Source organism: Trachinotus anak, unplaced genomic scaffold, assembly GCF_046630095.1.
Source record: "Trachinotus anak isolate AG129_WGS33_773 ecotype Australia unplaced genomic scaffold, CSIRO_AGI_Tana_v1 ptg000020l, whole genome shotgun sequence".
NCBI lineage: Eukaryota > Metazoa > Chordata > Actinopteri > Carangiformes > Carangidae > Trachinotus > Trachinotus anak.
The window spans coordinates 716,960-734,966 of NW_027273871.1; the positions used below are offsets into that span (position 1 = coordinate 716,960).

Below are 18,007 nucleotides of genomic sequence, written 5' to 3' on the forward strand. Positions count from 1 at the left end.
TTATTAGGCCTATTCTTATGATTCTTTAATAAATATAAACTCATGAGATCAAATTCTGAATTCTTTAACTGTTAATAGGGACTTTCATGGTTTTGTGAGATTTCTGTGATGTCCTTCTGAATCATATCTTAATGTTAAGAGTCCACGAAGAAGGAGAAGGTTAATAATGTTTGCTAATGAGTCACATCCATGCTGTGCTGACTTAAACTCCTCTTTTGATCGTGCACGGTGCGCTCCTTTGTCTCACACACTTTTACTTCCACTGAACGGAGCTGGGGGGCACCAAAGTCTGCTCTCCAGCCTCCTCTCACTGCCTACTGTATCCCACAGCCCCCCTCTCCTCTGTCCCCCCCTTTTGTGTAGCTACCCGAATAAATTAGCAGCCCAAGTCAGTAAAGGGAGGAGGCGGAGGGGGAGGAGGAGGGTATGGGGGAAGAGTAAGCGGGGGGGGGGGCTGGGCCTTGTGGCGGAGGAGTCGGCTTTCAGTCTGTGAGGTGCACGGTGCCCTGAAGCAGCGGCTCTGTCTTTAGCGCTCACACACACACACACACACACTTACACACACACATATACACACACACACACACACTGTGTCTGAGTGACTGGATGCTGAGAGAAGGAGAAAGAGAGGAGAGGAGCGTTTAAGATCAGCGACAGGCAGAGCACCACTGCGGGGCTGGAGACGGCTCTTTTCTCCCGCAGACTGCAAAGACACCATTGAGCTTTCCAGCTGATCCAGACGCGCTCACCTGACTCCGGAGCGAGGACGCGAGGGGACCGGAGGAGTAATCTCATCTGGTGGCGGTCTACCGGATTAGAAAATCTGTGGAATTGACTCAACTGTCATTTTTGTGGATATTATGTAAAAAAAAAAAAAAAAAAAGAACAAAAAAAAAACCCCCAAACATACAAAAAACCTCAGTCCAGCTGGCCAGCAGGGCTCCATTCAGCATTTTGTCCTGGTGGCTTGTCTGTCGTTGAGGGGGGGGGGATTGGAAAAAACCGTTTGCATACTAATCAGTTTTTGGAGAGGATATCTACAGCGCACATCCAGAGCAGCGGACTGGCTCAGATGAATGTAAGTGACAGCTCCTTTATTCCCATCCTCACATTCTCTGATGCGTCTGTTCATGTGAAAGCACAAACGCACAGAAATGAGCTCCCGTTGGGCGGAAGCTTCTGGCTCCTCACATACAGAGGGGTGCACCCTGCATCTGCACCTTGCATGCATGAGCTGGTAGCTGGCCGGGCTACTGAGATATGGGGAGACCATACTGGAGAGACTACAATAGTATTACACGATCAATTAATCATGGTGATGCGGCATAGCCACATATTGATTACTGATTACCATTCACAGCCCAGTCAGCTAAACAGCCTGGTTGCAAAAAGAGAAAGGATTCCCATGTAAAGTCTTTGCTTTAACATGAAAGGGATGTTAGTCTAATAGGCCAGTATATAGGCTTATTATGACTTATGGAACTGTTTTATAAGAGCAAGTCAGTGATTTCTTCCCCAGGGTTTGGAAACTAAGAGTGAATACACTTTGCTTTGGAGGGAGGACAGAACCACTAAAAGGGAAACACCATCATGAAGTGCACAAAGTGGGCCAGCACATTTAGAACTATTTCCTGGAGAGACCGACTGATGTGACAGTGTGGGGTTTTAGAATGAAAGCATGGCATGAAGTACTGTTGTGAGCCTTTGAGCAAGGCATTGGACCAGTATAGCTGCAGCTGATGGTCGAAGTTTCCTCTTTTCTGTATGATTAAGAAAACAGAAGAAAAAGATCACAGAGGGGCTGTTTCAGTGGAGAGTCCAAGAGGATTTGAGGTAGTTTTGATATCCAGCAAATAGATTCTGACACAGCTATATGTTTTTTCCAACATGAGGTATATTTATAGCCACCACTTCTCTCTGTATATGTTTACATGGCCAAAATCTAAAAATGGGAACCCAGGGGCATATTTAAGCACCTCGCCACAATAGTTATTCTAGTCATATCTGGTGTCCGCTGGCGTCCACAGCTCCTGGTTTTCTACTGTAAGGAGGGATACGGATCTTTGCATTATTACACTATCCACTTACATGGTCCCGTGTGCTCCAGCTCTGCAGTATATACCGGCCTCAGCAGCCTCAGCCGTTGGTTTGCATTGAAACCAGTAAGAGTTTGGTTTCTTGCGGAGTGATGAGGCGTGCAGCGAGATGTTCTCTAACAGGAACCATATGGATATCTTTTGGTGCGCCTGCAACTGAGTAGAGCTTATGTTTGTACAAACAACTTATAATTACTCACATCAGCTGCTTACAGGAACAGGTTCTCTGCTACAGGAGCAGGGCTAACAAACTGAGGATACTTTCACGGTTGTGGAAATAAAAACATTCTGTCATATTTAGTATTTATCTTGGTTTAATTCATGACGTCCCAGTGCAAATTTTTAGAGCATAAAAAAGTGGACTGAGCCAAGACTAGAAGTTAATCTGCTCTGATGGCTGGGTTGGAGTGTGGCAGCTGTGGTGTCCACCTTGACCTTTGACCTCCCCATGAAAGATCTTCTTATTCATCTTCATTTATTTGTCAATAAGGTTCTGTGATGATAGATGTTGCTATTGCCGTTTCTGTCTGTGTTTTTAACATTATCAATCCTAAGTGTGTCAGGGCAGAGAGGACTGTTCATCCAGTCCAGTGACAACTCATTTTGTCAGGCTTATCAACAATGTAAACAGAGTGCTGTTAACCTTGCACTTCAAGTGGTTCTGTGCAGCTGAATGGATGAGCATGATGCTGACTCAGCCATGGGCCGGGGGCTCGATTCTCATCAGGGCCGCCCTCAAAACACATGCACTTCTTAGACAACAACATCTGCTGAATGACTTTATATTGGGGGAGGTGACTGAACAATACCCAGTACCCTTCAACCCCCATTCCCTTTAGTATATATCAGCTTATTTGTGGGTCAATGTTGGCATCACATTTGGCTTGGTTTCTGCATCTTGTTCTTCAGTTTTAATCATGAAAACCTACATCTGAATCAGGCTGAGATAAAGGCAGATATGCTTAAATCTTAGCTTTAAGTTTCCATCAATTTTATGTTCTTTTTGGGGTTTTTTTTCAAGACGAAATATAACACCACCATCCACAGTCTTAAGGGGCTTTTTTGTTGTTTATTCGAATGGCTGTACTGTAGGGAATGTCCAGGCTGATGCTTTATTCCTTTGCAAATCTCAAGCAATCTTGAGAGTTTACTTTAAACTCTGCAGATACACAGTGTAATCAAACTGCGTATTCGCCACCCACATTGACACTGAAATTCTGCTTGTAGTGTATACACCGTTGTCCGCTCTGTGGCTCCCACAAAAGCCACATAAGAGCAAAAATTTGTCTTTTTCCGTCAAGTTATATTACGTACATGATTTTATCCTCTAACTGCCTTGTCACAAAGTCAGATGTACAACTCCGACTTGTTAATTGTGAACACAAAGACACGACAAGTAAAATACAGAGTAAAGGCTTTTGTGTGATATCAAATCATAGAGTGCTGCCAACAGACAAAGAGGGTGAGGGGAAAAAGCAGAAAGCATCTTCCCACCCAAATGTTGCAGTTCAAACAAAAATCTCTCTAATTGTATCCCAGAACTGTTTCTTCCTGGGTTTTGTTTCTTGTGCATGGGAAATCAGCGTCTGAATACAAATATCGGAAAGTGACTCACAGACCCCCCCCCCCCCCTCTCTCTCACTCACACACACACAACACACACCCCTGCCCAACCTCGCTCAGTTATATTCCTAACCGTGACCTGTGCCCCAACCCAAACCAAATCCAGACTCTTTAAGTGCTAGAAATGCTAACCTTAAAAATAAGTGAGGCAAAAGTGACCATTTGTCCTCAAGTATAGAACAAGTATAGAAATATAACACACTCACTCATCAAAGTGTTGAATGGGTGGCAGATGACAACCAACTAAATAACTGAAGTAACATAAATAAGATTGTTTTCCTCTTCCCGGGCTCCACAAGTAGCAAGTGGAAATATTTACCCTAGCTCCATCTTTCACGCACTGCTCGCTGTTGATGCCTGGGATGCATGTTGGTGTTTTTATTTACCTCCCAGACCACCATCTGAGACATAGCGTAAACCAAATAGTCAATACTGAAGGGAATTTCATCGGATTTTGAGTTCGTAAGTCAGCATGTAAACTGTAACCGACGCTGTGGCGCAGCAGTGCGGGAGGGAGTAGCTTCGGTTTCCTGGAAAGCCAGTTGTATTTTGCATCATCCATCCACAGGAAGGCCTGGCGGTTATTAATAGCTTTAGTAGTAGAGTCGGAGAATAAGATTCCCATTGATAAGGAATCCCCCACTTTTTCTGATTGCGCCACATTTCATTAACTCCACCCTGAGGGCCTCTTGGTTGCCATGACAGCCACAATCACTGTGTCTGCCATCTTGCTGTGATTATAATCGTGAAATTTAATTACAACACTGAAAAATTGGAGTAGTGTCTGTGCTTACATGCAGGGAAAGTGGCATCTGAAATCACACTAGAATTAATATACAGCTGTGTCAGGTTGGTTTTTCGAAGACTTACTGTATGTAGAAGAGCTTTAAGCTTATACCCACCCATAACAACAGGAATTCCTAGTTTCTGCACAGTTACCATCCTTTCTTGCTTTTTTTTCTTCTTTCCAGCTGGAGCCACATGAGGAGATAATGTTTGAATTATGGGGCACAGTGTCATACTTTGAAATGTGCGGCCACAGGAACATGTTTGTGTTAAATAAATTCTAGCAGACCCTGATACATAATCATCCAAAGTGATACCTCATCTTTGAGCTCAGGCTGAGGCCTTTCCCTCGGGGAAATACCGATCTCAACTTCTCACGTACCGTATGAAGAGCCATGTATTTGCGGCTCTGGAGAAGATATTACTGCATGATTGACTCACCCAATCAAAGAAAATGACTGGACTCTGCTGTCAGATGCCGAATGATTGACTGGCTGGGGCTTGTGTCGGTGCAATTCCATTTTTTGTTTGTTCTGAGGCCCAGTTCTGAAGTAACCGCCTCCATCGTTTTTCATGGTTTTTATCCAGGCAGTGGGGATTCTGATAGTGTAATGATCAGGTCAGCTGGATGGAAAAGACTACAGACACTGGCCAAATTTAAGAAAAAAGCATCACTGCAGTGCAAGACAATAGCTACTGGCTGCAAGGCTGAGTGGAGACTCAAATGGCTCAAACTTGCTTCAGTGTAATCTTCAAATTTGACACCAAATGTTGCTCAAAACTGTCCAGCGTAGCCAGACCAGGCCTTTAGCAGGCTCATGATTAAGATGTGGGATAATGGTGGCTGGAAACGGGGGTTGTTTTATTCCTGGAGGAAGCTGCAGATGGAAGTCCTCTAAAGACTGCTGTTGTCTCGAGTTTCCCCCATCCTGTGCTTCTCCGCCGTGGGTTGGACCTGTGACACTGGCTCCTGAGTGCCAAAGTGTGGCTGGATCGTTGGAACTCTGGGTTTCTCATTATTTCAGTAGAAGCGTGTCTGTTCCTCTGCATGCACGTGTGCACGTGAGCCAATGTGTGGCCTGTGCCGTTGACAGAGATATGACAGTGGGACTGTAATGACAATTTCCAACAGCGATCAATCTCTCAGTTACTGTCCTGACTAATGGATGAACTGTTTAGACTACATCATGTCAAAAATGAGTAAAATGCTCCTCATAATTTCCCAAACCCAGTCCAAACTCACACTTATTCCATATACAACTACAGAGAACACAGTAAATCATATTTGCAGCAAGCGTTTGCCATTTTTGCTTGATAAATTAATTGTTGACTAATTTTCAATGGACAGACTAATCGTTTCTGTTCTTCCAGATGCCAGCAGGGACGGTCCTGCTCTGATCTTTTTTTTTTTTTTCTCCCACCGAGATGACAGCGATGACTGGCACAGGCATATGTGTGCCGTACACGCTCATGTTTCTGAATGAAGTGATGTATTAATTTCATTACTCACATGAAGATACAAATGTGGGAAAAGGCTCGGAGCAAAAGATGAATGAAATGCGGTAACTCCTGCCCATCTGGGTGCTTGATGGATGAGAGGTGCCTAAGCTCTAAAAAGCGAGCTGAGAGAGGAAGAGAGAGAGAGAGAGAGCGCCTGTCTGTGTAGCTTCTCATGTGTTTTTAATGAAGTAACCGAGATGATCTGAGCTTCTGGTAACTTCAAACACTCGCACAGAGCTGAGAGCTGCATGTAGGGCACCGCGGCTCAGGTAGAGCAACGTGTTATGCAAGTTAAGGGATTCAGAGGCTGGATATGTGTGGGTGGTGGAAGACAAAAGAGGGGGAAAAGAAAAAATTGGCTAGAAGAAAGTTTTTCTTCTTGGTACCTTAGAAACTGAAAGAAGTGACCTTTACTCATATCAAAAAAAGTTACTCTGTGAATCAAAGCGGCCCAGAAGTCAATCTCTTATTTCAACCCATCCAAAACCCATCTATCCCAACTCTGTCTTCTTTGTTCTTATCATGATTTCATTTGATTGTTATTAACTGATGAGTATTGATGCTGTGTTTGACTCTGTAGAACAAATTAAAACAAAGACAGACAGACTTAATTCCCAGGCTCACCACAAGAAATATAATGGCGTAATGTGATACAAAGGCATTCTCCTGGAGAACAGCTGTCGGCGCGCCACTAACCAGAGAGCTGATGGAGAATTTAATAACTAATAAGCCAAGTCACTGTCCTATATTCTGAGCTAGAGATGAATAATTACAGATTTTTGATAGTCTCTCAAATCTGTCAGCCAAAGGAAAAAAAAAACAAAAAAAAACAAACCCCCAGTCTCTCCCAGTGTGTAGTATTTCTCATAGGAAGATGCCGACCTCTTTTCACCCTGAACAAATTGTTCTGTTCGCTGGCAAAGTCTTCAACGAAACATTTGATCACTTTGATTAATATTTATGTGTTTTATGAAACAATAACATGACCTGATACAACTTTGTGCCATTTTCCCTGTCAGGCCATGTTGCTGATTAAAGGGTATGCTTGCCTGTGTGTGTGTATATGTGTGTGTGTGTGTGTGTGTGTGTGTTGAAGTTACAAGATGGATCTTTGGTTTCTCTTCTCCTGACCCTGTTGTGGCTATCATCTGAGTGTTTTGTCTTTGTACCTTTCCTCTGTTAGATCATTAACAGTTGCAGAGACTCTTCCATGAATCTCTCTCTCTCTCTCTCTCTCTCTCTCTCTCTCTCTGTGTGTGTGTGTGTGTGTGTTGTGTGGCTATCACATTGTGGGGATAAAAAACTCTTTATACTGCCCCATGTGGGAACCAGAATCCAGTCCCCACGGGGTTGAACATTCACTTTAGAGTTTTAGGTTCAGAGTTATGGCCGGGTTAAGGTTGGGGTAAAGGTTGGAGTCAGGTATTTAAGGTTAGGTTAACCCTCCAGGGAATTAATGTAAGTCAATACACTGTCAACACTGACAAGTGTAAGTGCTACAAAACCATGCACAAAATCCCAACAAGTAATCTAATAAATATCACCATGGAGATTTCAATTGATAATTTAATCATAATTTCAAATATAATTCTAGTACAATGTCTACATTACATTAACATCTGAATAGAGTGAGTTCGCAAATGCCATCACTAGAACTAGCACATAGCAAATACCAAAATAGTAACTAATAAATGACTTCAACTGTTAGGTGTGCAGCGCGTTTCCAAACAGTATGGAGCCAAAAGGACCCATTAAGTACTTGTTTGTACATTTTGACATTCAACGCTGACATGAATATTTCCTCACATTTAATTGCCTCCAGTTAATGTTCTGCTTTTCACTACTGAGGGCTCAAAGTGTGTTCTTAGACAGAACTCCCCATCAAAACCATGAGCAGACGAATAGTTTGTTTGAGCCACTACGAGGGTATTTATCTCAGTTTCACCACTGAGGTAATGATGTTTGACAGAGAGGCACGGACAATGGTTCGGGCTCGACAACTTGCCCTTGTGGGATATTAAACACGCTCTGATGGGGAGGGAGGGGTGATGAGTGATGGTGGATGGCAGCTGCTGCTTCACCTTCAGGGACATCTCGCCACGACGTCCCTTTGTTTTGTTGTGTTGTCTCACTCTTTCTTGTTCTCATTTTCTTTGAATTCCTACCTGCTCTCCCTCTCTTTGTCTCTTAAAAATAAAAGTTCCTACAAGCACACACACACAAACACACATACACAAACACACATAGTCATCAGAGAAACACAACTCACTGCACACTGACTTGGCAGCATGGCCTTTAAGGTTAAGAGGTCAGTTAATCACCTCCGGCTATGTTGTAACTTGCCCTCTGATGGTCCAGAGGGTACATTATTTATGTGTGTGTTTCAGCACTCATCCAGACTTTAACTTCATGTTTCTGTCTCTTGTCTCTGTATCAGGGTTTTTTTTTCTTAAGGAAACCTGACTCACACTCAAACTTTCCAGTAGTTGCACTTCTTCCTCTGCTCCTTCCATCCCTCCCTGCATTGTTCTCTGTCTCCCTCTGGCCTGCTGGGCACTAAAAATCTGGGACGTTTTGTCACAGGGGACCCGGTGCAGTTTATAAGTGTGTGTGACTATTCCAGCTTGACAGCCACTGTGTGGGTAAATAAACAAATCTGAGTCATCACACCAGCTTTGAATTGTCGCTGCTGCTGCGACTGAGTTTCAGAGTCTTGTGCAGTTGTTTTTCCTCTGCTAATATCCCAGTGGATTCAAGTAAGAGTGTTAGCAGAGAGATACAAAAATGAAAGCATGGTCTTGCAGCAGTGTGGTGAATTGGGACTGATTACAGTATAAATTAGTCAAATAAAGTATATAGCTCAATGCACAGATGAATTAAGATGCACTGACCCCAAAATGAGGACACATAATGTACAACTAGGACTGGTCTTTTATGATGGAGAATAAAAGAAAACTTAAACAACAAGTCAGCACTTTAACCTCATTCTCATCGCATCATTTCTCATCCAAATGAGAGTGTGGAGCCAAACCATGAAAAAAAAAATCTCACTCTCCAGATACCTTTGGATTGGAGCAAAAAATTACTCACATGCAATCAGCATTAATTTCCCTGATCAGGGAGTAATGAGAGAGAGAGCGTCTTCCATTTTCTTCTTTTGGATTCGAGCTCTTTTCAACTCTGCAGAATAGAAAAATAGAAAAAAAAAACTGTAATATGAAAGCAAAGTGTGGACCTAAGCCTCAGACTTTTGGTCTCGGTAGGGTCCTGGCACAGACGGTCCCTCTCACTGTGAACTGACTAGTCTCTGCGATGACGTGGTCCCCCCCCACCCCCCCACCCCCCCCAACACACACACAAACACACACACAAACACACACACACTTTCTGCAGCCTCTCTGATGTCACTGACATGGACGTTTATGTAGGAAATAAGTAATAAAATAAAACCCCAGAGCAACATTTCATGGACAGAATTAAAAACAAAAGCTCTCGCACAGTTGAGGTAAACTGGGAAAAATGTTACAGCTTGGTTCCTCTTTACCAGAGTTAATAATCACAGGTATAGCTCTGAAGTAGATAAAAAGAATGAGATAAACATCCAAAAATTCAAGTAATGATCAGTTTTGAAAAACAATGTTTTATAAGGCACTTGGATGAACCTCAGTCCAGTTTTACCGACTTCTTCTTCACCCTCCCTTATTTGTGGCTGGTTGAGTTGTCACTCTGTGTCAGATCAGCCCTTTGAACCGCAGGGAAAAGCAGCCAAGGAACCGGTCCTCACTTGATCATAATTAATTCAAACTAACTTACTTAGATTCTATCAGTCTCCACAAACCAGGTAGGTTCACGGGTCGTGAGAGCTTTTACGTCTGCAGGCTTCCTCTGGGTGACACAGTCATGAACTCTCTCTACTCTCTTTCAAATTAATATTGATTGTGCTTTGGTGCAGCACATGCATGTATATTTCAGTGTGTGTGTGTGCGTGTAACTGTGCAGACAGTAGTCGTCTGGCTGTCTGAGGGTCTGGGTGCTGCGGTGCTTCAGATCAGGGTTGATTCCGTTTTAATTGAGTCAGTTAGGGCAATAAATTGAAACTGATATCCACCTTTAGTGTAGAGTCTTAAGCTGATGGAAAAGGAAAAGAGGACCCGAGGAAACAGATGTATATGTGTGATGTAAATGGGAACTCAAATATACACACTGACGACACACACACACACACACACGCATATGCTCACTGCGCTGGTGACAGCTGGGTTTAGAAGTGGGATGTCTATATCCAGAGATCCGGGGAGAGGCAACTGAAGGGGAGACAGGGGGGTCATAGATGTCGTCCCCCTAAACACACACACAGCCCAAATGACATGAAAACTGAGATGCAAAGCATTCCGCCATCCTCTAACCCCCACCAGGACTCCCAGAGAAAGCTTTTTTACCACTGCAGACCGCTGTACCCAGTTTCACCACAACCTGTCCTAACCTTTCATTCTCAGTCATTTAAAGATTCGGCACTGCTCCAGCCACTCTGTAATTATACACTTGCTGGGAGCAGTCTTGAAAAAGAATTTTTCACACTTCTAAACTACAACAGTCTTGTATCTTAACACCATACTTGCACGACATGGATTACAAGAGAGCTGTTGCAAGATGATGAGAAAATTCCTCCAGAAATGAGATTTTTCCAGCTGGAGTCTTGAATATGCAAATGTGAGGTTGCATCCATTGTAGTAGGCATATTTCTGATCTTAACTTCTCTGTTTCATTTTTTCACCCTTCGCCTGTCTGACTTTACTGCGAATCACAGGATCAGGCCAGCCTTTGTTCTGGGTGACACAGAAGCAGTTGCACGGCTGAATGAGCGGCTGCCAGCTAGCTACGTGCAATGCCAGACCTCCCGACCTCTGAGGAACTAGATGAACACAAACTTTTGCTGTTCCATCAAAACACAAGAAACTTAACTGAGATAGAGGCGGTATGGAGTAGCCATTTTTAAAAATTCTTTTTACTTGGAACTTCGTGACTTTGGGTCCTGTTTAGCTTGGCCACGGGTAGCGATGGCATGCCCAACTAGATCTGCTAAATCCATTAGAGTGGATGGAGTGAGGGAAGGTGGGAGGAGGGGACACAGGAGGGATAGGAAGATAGAGGGGTCTGTTAAGAATTGCCACTGCATGAGGAAAAGCTGTTCCTCACAACTGTAATACGACAGCATGAACACACTCACACGGATCGTCATGCACACACTCTACTAGTACTTTAAATGCTCACATCCTATAGAAAACACTATGGTTTCCTATTATATGGTAACAGCACTTAAGAGCGGAGCCCATGTATTTGAGGCTTTGAGGCTTGTGCACAGCAGAAGCAGATTATGGGGGTGCAATGCCAGATATAATGTGGCTGAGACTGCATGGAGCCCTCTGGGTCTGTCCTGGCTGTCAATGTGGTCGCACATAGATGATGTCACTTTCTGCATGCGTTCTGCAGGCGTACAAAGACACAGACATATAAAAACCCATGTAACCAGACAGACAGGTTGAAACCTGTTTTTTTTTTTTTTTGTATTTTACTTATTCTATTTGCATTTCTTGCATGTTAGATGAAATTAGACACAGTCTTAATTCATTAAAACTATAGTAGAAACATAATTTTTCATAATTAGCAGAATGTTATCAAGAGTGCCACTAGAGGGAGCGTCTTTTCACTCCACTGACCATCTGTTTAAGCCAGTATCCTTTCAACATGAGCTAGATTTTAGCCCTTGCTCTCTCTCCATTCCTCATCAGCTCGTGTTATCCAGGACAAACACAAGTGTATTGCAGTACACGTCGAAAGGGAGATGATGTCATGGACCGACTGTTCATTGACAGTGACAGATCGCAGCCGTGAGATTGGTTCATCAATATAACCTTTCACTGACACTCGACTAAAACAATGAGGGGGGGAGGACACACACGTACGCACTCGCACTCTTTGGACTTTATTTTTCAATCAGAAGGTTCACCTACACAGCCTTGTGCTCCCTAAAGACAATAAGACCGTCAAGCCAAATCAAACTGTAATCATACCTCAGAATGTAACTTCTTCTATTGTTGCCTAAATCCACTCATTTCCATTCCTCTGCTTTGTTCTTTTTTTTTTGCTCTCAATGGCTGCATTGTGGTACCGTGCTCTGGGCTCATACAGTCGGAACTGGGTCTCAAAAGGGCCGAGCTCTGTCTCTGAATTCCCCTTTTAGCACAAGACAGTCTTCTTTTCATCATCACACCCTTAATTATCCCTACCAGACCTCTTTTTTTTTTTTTTACTTTTTTCTTTTCCTCCAGCTCTATTGAAGATAGCCCCATAGACAAACACTCGCCACTACACAGAAAACACAACAAAAGAAGGGTGTGTACTCTGCCTGTGCTCACTCTTAGCTCCACTTCCCTCTTTGTGTAGGAGTGGAGCAACTGTCCAGAGCAGCCGTCTGGACCAGATGTAGAGGTCAGTGACTGTACCAGAGGGTCTAGTATCCGTGTCCCTCTCCCTGTCCCAGTGGAGCTATAGACTTTATTAATCTCTCCTCCTCAGAGGCCTCAGAAACTACCGCAGGAGGTCAGGGTCAGTAGAAAGGCTGTTGGCTTGGGTGATTGCAGTAGGATTTATTACATATAAAATGATATTTTTTGAATTTGCTTTGTGTTATTTACACTTTAAAAAAACCTTTTAGGACCGTAAAATGATTAAGAGAGGTATCAATGCAGTCTTGCCATCATTCTGCCATGTCAGTTTATGACTTTAAAAAAAATTATTTTTTTTAAATTTGTGAGTGTGAATGCTTCAATTCAATGTATGTGCAAATACTTCAGCCGGCAGCAGACTGGTTTTCTCTCTAGAGGTGGCAGACATTCCTAAAGTTAACTGTCCAGATTATACATGCACTGTGGGAGTGATTGTCTGGGTGAATATGGCTGGACAGCAAGGGCCGACACCCTCCACTGACAACTAACCTCCTCTCTGCTACTGGCCCTTTGTCTGCAATGCAAATTTTTTGGATCATTTGTCCCAAACGTTAGAGTTTAGCTATTAACGTTCAGATCACTGTAGAAGATTGGTGCAAAAAAAGCATCCCTCTCGTCCCAAAGTGCCATGAATGAGTTATGCCAGGGCTGGATGGTTCTTCTCATTGTAGGATGTTTTGAGGACTTATACGCTCCATAAATCTTCCCTTATAAATACTAGAGGAACATGCATAAACAATTGGTCTCATTTTGAACATAATGTAAATATTTGCAGACCTCATCAAGGGGTAAAATGAGCATCTATCTCGTGAGAGTTTAGTGCAGCCGTGCAGGTTAATCTTGCCAGAACAGTTATGAGTGTATTTCCAGAATTTTATGGTAGTGTGCAAAAGTATGTGTGTCAAACCTGGGTCAAATACCATTTGCAAATAATTATTGGTGTTTGTTTTAACTTGCTGGAAGAACCAGATGGTGGCTTTGCTGCAGGATAACTCACATAGTGTCAGGTGAGTTTTAGATCCCCTGTTAAACTCTTGTGATTAACTTCCTTGCAGTCAGTGTGCCATCATGTGAGGCATCTCAAAGTGACACGCCAGGTTAAAGAGAATATCAAAAACTTTTTGGCAAGAAGTGTTTGACCCTGGACTGGTGCACAACTGTGTGGATAGTTACAGTATGTGTATCTGTTCATGATTAGATTCAGTCTTTGACTGATAAGATTGATTTAGCATTAGCATGAGGAGGGTATTATCTTTATGGATATGTCTATGATTTAGAGTTTGGGGAACATAGAGGCTAAGCTTACAGTCTTAAATGACTGCTTTTCCCCATGAAGGCCCAGCTGAAGCAGCTATATACTTACTTTCCCATGCATTCCATGCATTTGTGTGTGTGTCTGTGTGTATGTGTGTAGACATTTGCTATCGTTATCTGTGTTTGATATAAAAATCCTACAAAGGATCTTGATGCTCATTTCGGTGACTTTAATGTATTTTCTCTTGGGATTTCAGTGTGTGACCACTCTGGACACTTTAAAATGTTCTCACCCAGCAAATAAAATTTGTGATCCTTAGGATAAATATAGTTTATGATTCTGTCCTCAGTGTGGTTCAAGCCAATGTGGATCCTGGACAGACTTAGCCTTCCATTTTAATGTTTTTTCAGATCTTCCTGATCCAGCTGAGGAATTCTTTCCAAATCTTATGTATAGACATTTTATGGGGAGAAAAAGCTGAAATTCATCAGGCAGCGTCTTTAATACGGGTTTTGGATAGTAAAAGTGTTAACACATTGTCATGCAAGGATTTAAGATACAGGCTGCACAAAAGAACAGTTTGTTTTCATTTTGTGCTAACAGAGGAACCGAATTTTCAAGATGTTTCAGGGAGAGAATGAAAAAAAGTGACTCAGTTGCTCAATTCAGATATCATAAAATAGATGTCTTGTCTTTTCTCTTTCTCCAATTTTCTTTCTCCCAGGTGTAGCACAACCCAGCCATGCCGATAACAAGTAAAGGGTCAAGACGGAGGGCTTGGGTCAGCGGACCCTGTGTGTGTCTCTGGCGGCGGAAGCCACTCTTTTATTTCTGCATCATCCTTGTACTTATTCAGTCTACAACTGTCCACGGAGCGCTGGAGCTCCAGCTGGATGAAGAGCAGCCTGCCGGGACCATCGTTGGGGATATCAGTGCTGGGTTACCGCCTGATGAAACTGCAAGTCTTTACTTCATCTCAGACCATGAGGGCACAGGCGTTGGCAGCGATCTCAACATCGACGAAACCACGGGCATCATTACCACCGCTCGCCGTCTGGACCGTGAGCAGAGGGACCACTACAGCTTCATTGCTGTGACCATGACGGGCATCACTATCGAGGTGTCCATCACCGTCAACGACATCAATGACCACGCACCTGTGTTCCCTAAAAAGAAGGCTGTTCTCAAGATCCCAGAACACACAGCAGTGGGGACGAGGTTTTCCCTGGACCCTGCGACAGATGCAGACAAGGACCAGCTGACTACCCAAGGCTACGCTATTAGAGAGGGCAATGTAGGCCAGGCATTTAAACTGGAGACCAAGAGAGCTGCTAACAAGGTGCTGTATCTGGACCTGGTGGTCAGTGGACTGCTGGACAGGGAGAAACGCTCATCGTACAGCCTCGTCGTGGAGGCCTATGATGGGGGCTCACCTAGAAGGATGGGAACCATGAGCCTGGAAGTGATAGTGACTGACATCAACGATCATGCGCCGGTCTTCAATCAGAGCAGATACAGCGCTATCATCTCTGAAAGTCTTCCACAAGGAAGCAGCATCCTACAGGTCAGCCAAGTGTTGTCAGTGTTTGTGTAGTTTCTTATTACTCTGTCTGTCAATCCAGACTCACAGGGTCATTTTAATTCCACCGTCTGACTTTCTTGTCTTTGCAGGTGTTTGCAACAGACGAGGATGAGGGTGATAATGGTCTGGTGCTTTATGAAATCAACCGGCGTCAGAGTGACCCTGATCGCTACTTTGTCATGGATATTAAATCAGGGGTCATCACTCTGAATAGACCCCTGGACTATGAGCTAAAGAGGGTCCATGAACTGGTGGTCCAGGCCAAGGATAATGCCAGCCACCCAGAGGTAATTGCATTGTGGCTACATTATTACAGTGCAGTAAGCACAATATGCAGCATCTTTTTTTTCTTTATTTTATTTTATTTCATTTACAGATTTTGACACAATACTGAATGATTTTTTTAAAGGAGCAGACTGGTTTATATTGATTTTCACCTGTGTTTTATGTTACCATAAACCCCAAAATTATGTTTCCTGCTGCTGATCACTGAAGTTCATGGTAAACATAGTTGTCTTGCAGCAGTGACAGCACAGGAAATAAACATGGAGAAATATGAAAAAAGGGCTAGTGAGCTGAATGAGTGTTTAAATGTTTAAAATGTTTAAAATTGTACTAGGATTTCTGTTTTATTGATTATTTAATCCAATTTTCACTGCTGATAAAAGCTGTTTCTTGGAATATAAAGAACACAAATTGATTTGAGCACAAAGTAACATGAATCATGCGCCATTATTGTTTCCCAGGTGACCAACGCGTTTGTGACCATCCATGTTCGCGACTACAATGACAACCAGCCCACCATGACCATCATCTTCCTCAGTGAGGACGGTTCTCCAAGAATCTCAGAAGGAGCCCAACCAGGCCAGTACGTAGCCCGGATATCTGTCACCGACCCAGACTATGGAGAGTATGCCAACGTGAATGTGTCCCTTGAGGGGGGTGATGGGAAGTTTGCTCTTACAACTAAGGACAGCATCATTTACCTGATATATGTAGACCAAGTCTTGGATAGAGAGGAGCGGGATTCATATGACCTCAGGGTGATGGCCACAGACTCCGGCACACCTCCCCTCAGGGCGGAGTCATCTTTCACCATCCAGGTCACCGATGTTAACGACAACCCCCCTCTGTTTGACCAGCAGGCCTACAGACAAACTATTCCTGAGGTTGTGTATCCGGGTTCCTTTGTTCTTCAGGTCACTGCAAGGGACAAGGACCAGGGCCCCAATGGAGACGTCCGATATAGTCTCCTCAAGGGCAAAAACTCTCACTCTGATTGGTTTTCCATTGACCCGGACACGGGGATCATTACCACTGCAGCTGCTCTGGATTTCGAATCAGAGCCAGCACCTAGTGTGACTGTTGTTGCAACGGATAACGGCCGCCCGCCGATGTCATCCACAGCAAAGGTGGACATTGTGCTGCAGGATGTTAATGATAACACGCCTACATTCTCCAAGAGCCTCTACAGTGCCTCCATCAAGGAGAACACCCCAGCTGGGACCTGCTTCTTGGAGGTAGGAGAAACCCTGAAAAAGTTTTCTCTGTCTTCATTTATCTTCCTCTTTTTCTCCGTCTCCACTGTACTTGTCTTTAGCTTGAAGGGGAACTGCTGTCTTTAATTCTCATGGTGCTCAATCTTGCTGCGTGTTGGCCACAACACTACTGTCCTACTTACGCAGCCAAAACCAAGTATTCACTGTCTCCGTTGTCCTCTCATCTCTTTATTCACTCTCTCTTTTCACTCACACCCACCCCTTAAGCCCTCTCTGATTACTCCCCTGGCAAAAGCCTGATTTATACGTCAATGTAAATGAGTCTGGAAATCAAAGTCAAGTCTGAAGTGAAAAGCGGTCTCGAAGTTCTATTTCAGAAAAGGATGGTGCACTCATACATACACTGACGTTTTGTGATGTGATTCATAAAAACTGGGCTATAAGAAGAGAAGAGAGAAGACGTTTTCTCAAGGGAGGAGAAAAAAAAAAAGAAACATAGAAAAGCAGGGAGTGAGACTTCACCTGCATTCCTTAAGCTACTGTGAGGAGATTTACTCTGGTGCTGGTATGTCCTCTCTCTCACCTCGTAGGGTTGCCATGGTAACCAAGCCAGCAGCGTAGGGTGAGCCCTTGGTATCGGCGCACTATCTTGCAGCAGCTTGACTGGTCTCACTTTTATCTTAATACTAGCAACTCCTATATATGTAAGGAGGACCTCTCCTGAGAAATGAAAAAAGGATGAGTGGCCTTTTGTTTTCCAGGAAGGTCTTAACTTGGCACCATGCGCCGTTTAGACCAACTGTTTTTACAGGTTGTTTTTACACCTCTGCTGTAGAGCAGATGAGCAGAACAGTGTTTCTGTTTCTCAGCATTTTTAAGAAAAGCCGCTGCCTAAACTTAAAAGTACAGCCTTCCCTTGGACCTCTAATCATGCCAACCGAAGTGGAATTAGATAAATAGTTGAATTTCACATTCTTGCAGGTTCATTTAACATGTATTTGGAAAGGATGGCTGGTTGGTATTCAGTGGAAACTGGCATATGGGCCTGCTCCTAAGGGAAGATGAGAGATGAGAGAAGTAAGGGAATGTAATAAAGAGGAGTGATATGAGACGCAAAAATGAGGACTGGAGCTTGACTGAGCTGTGGAAGGAGTGAGAAA

The 18,007-nt window shown here is 43.5% G+C and overlaps 1 protein-coding gene across 1 annotated transcript in view; it reads left to right on the plus strand.

Annotated features, from left to right (window-relative positions):
- The first annotated feature begins 473 nt into the window (after positions 1 to 473).
- dchs1b (dachsous cadherin-related 1b) overlaps positions 474 to 18,007 on the plus strand; it is an 83,799-nt gene continuing 66,265 nt past the window's right edge. Inside the window, exons 1-4 of the mRNA XM_071506037.1 lie at positions 474 to 1,078; positions 14,491 to 15,330; positions 15,438 to 15,635; positions 16,095 to 16,868. Of these exons, the coding sequence (XP_071362138.1) occupies positions 14,509 to 15,330; positions 15,438 to 15,635; positions 16,095 to 16,868 (1,794 nt within the window). The 5' untranslated portion in view covers positions 474 to 1,078; positions 14,491 to 14,508. The remainder of the gene's footprint in view (positions 1,079 to 14,490; positions 15,331 to 15,437; positions 15,636 to 16,094; positions 16,869 to 18,007) is intronic.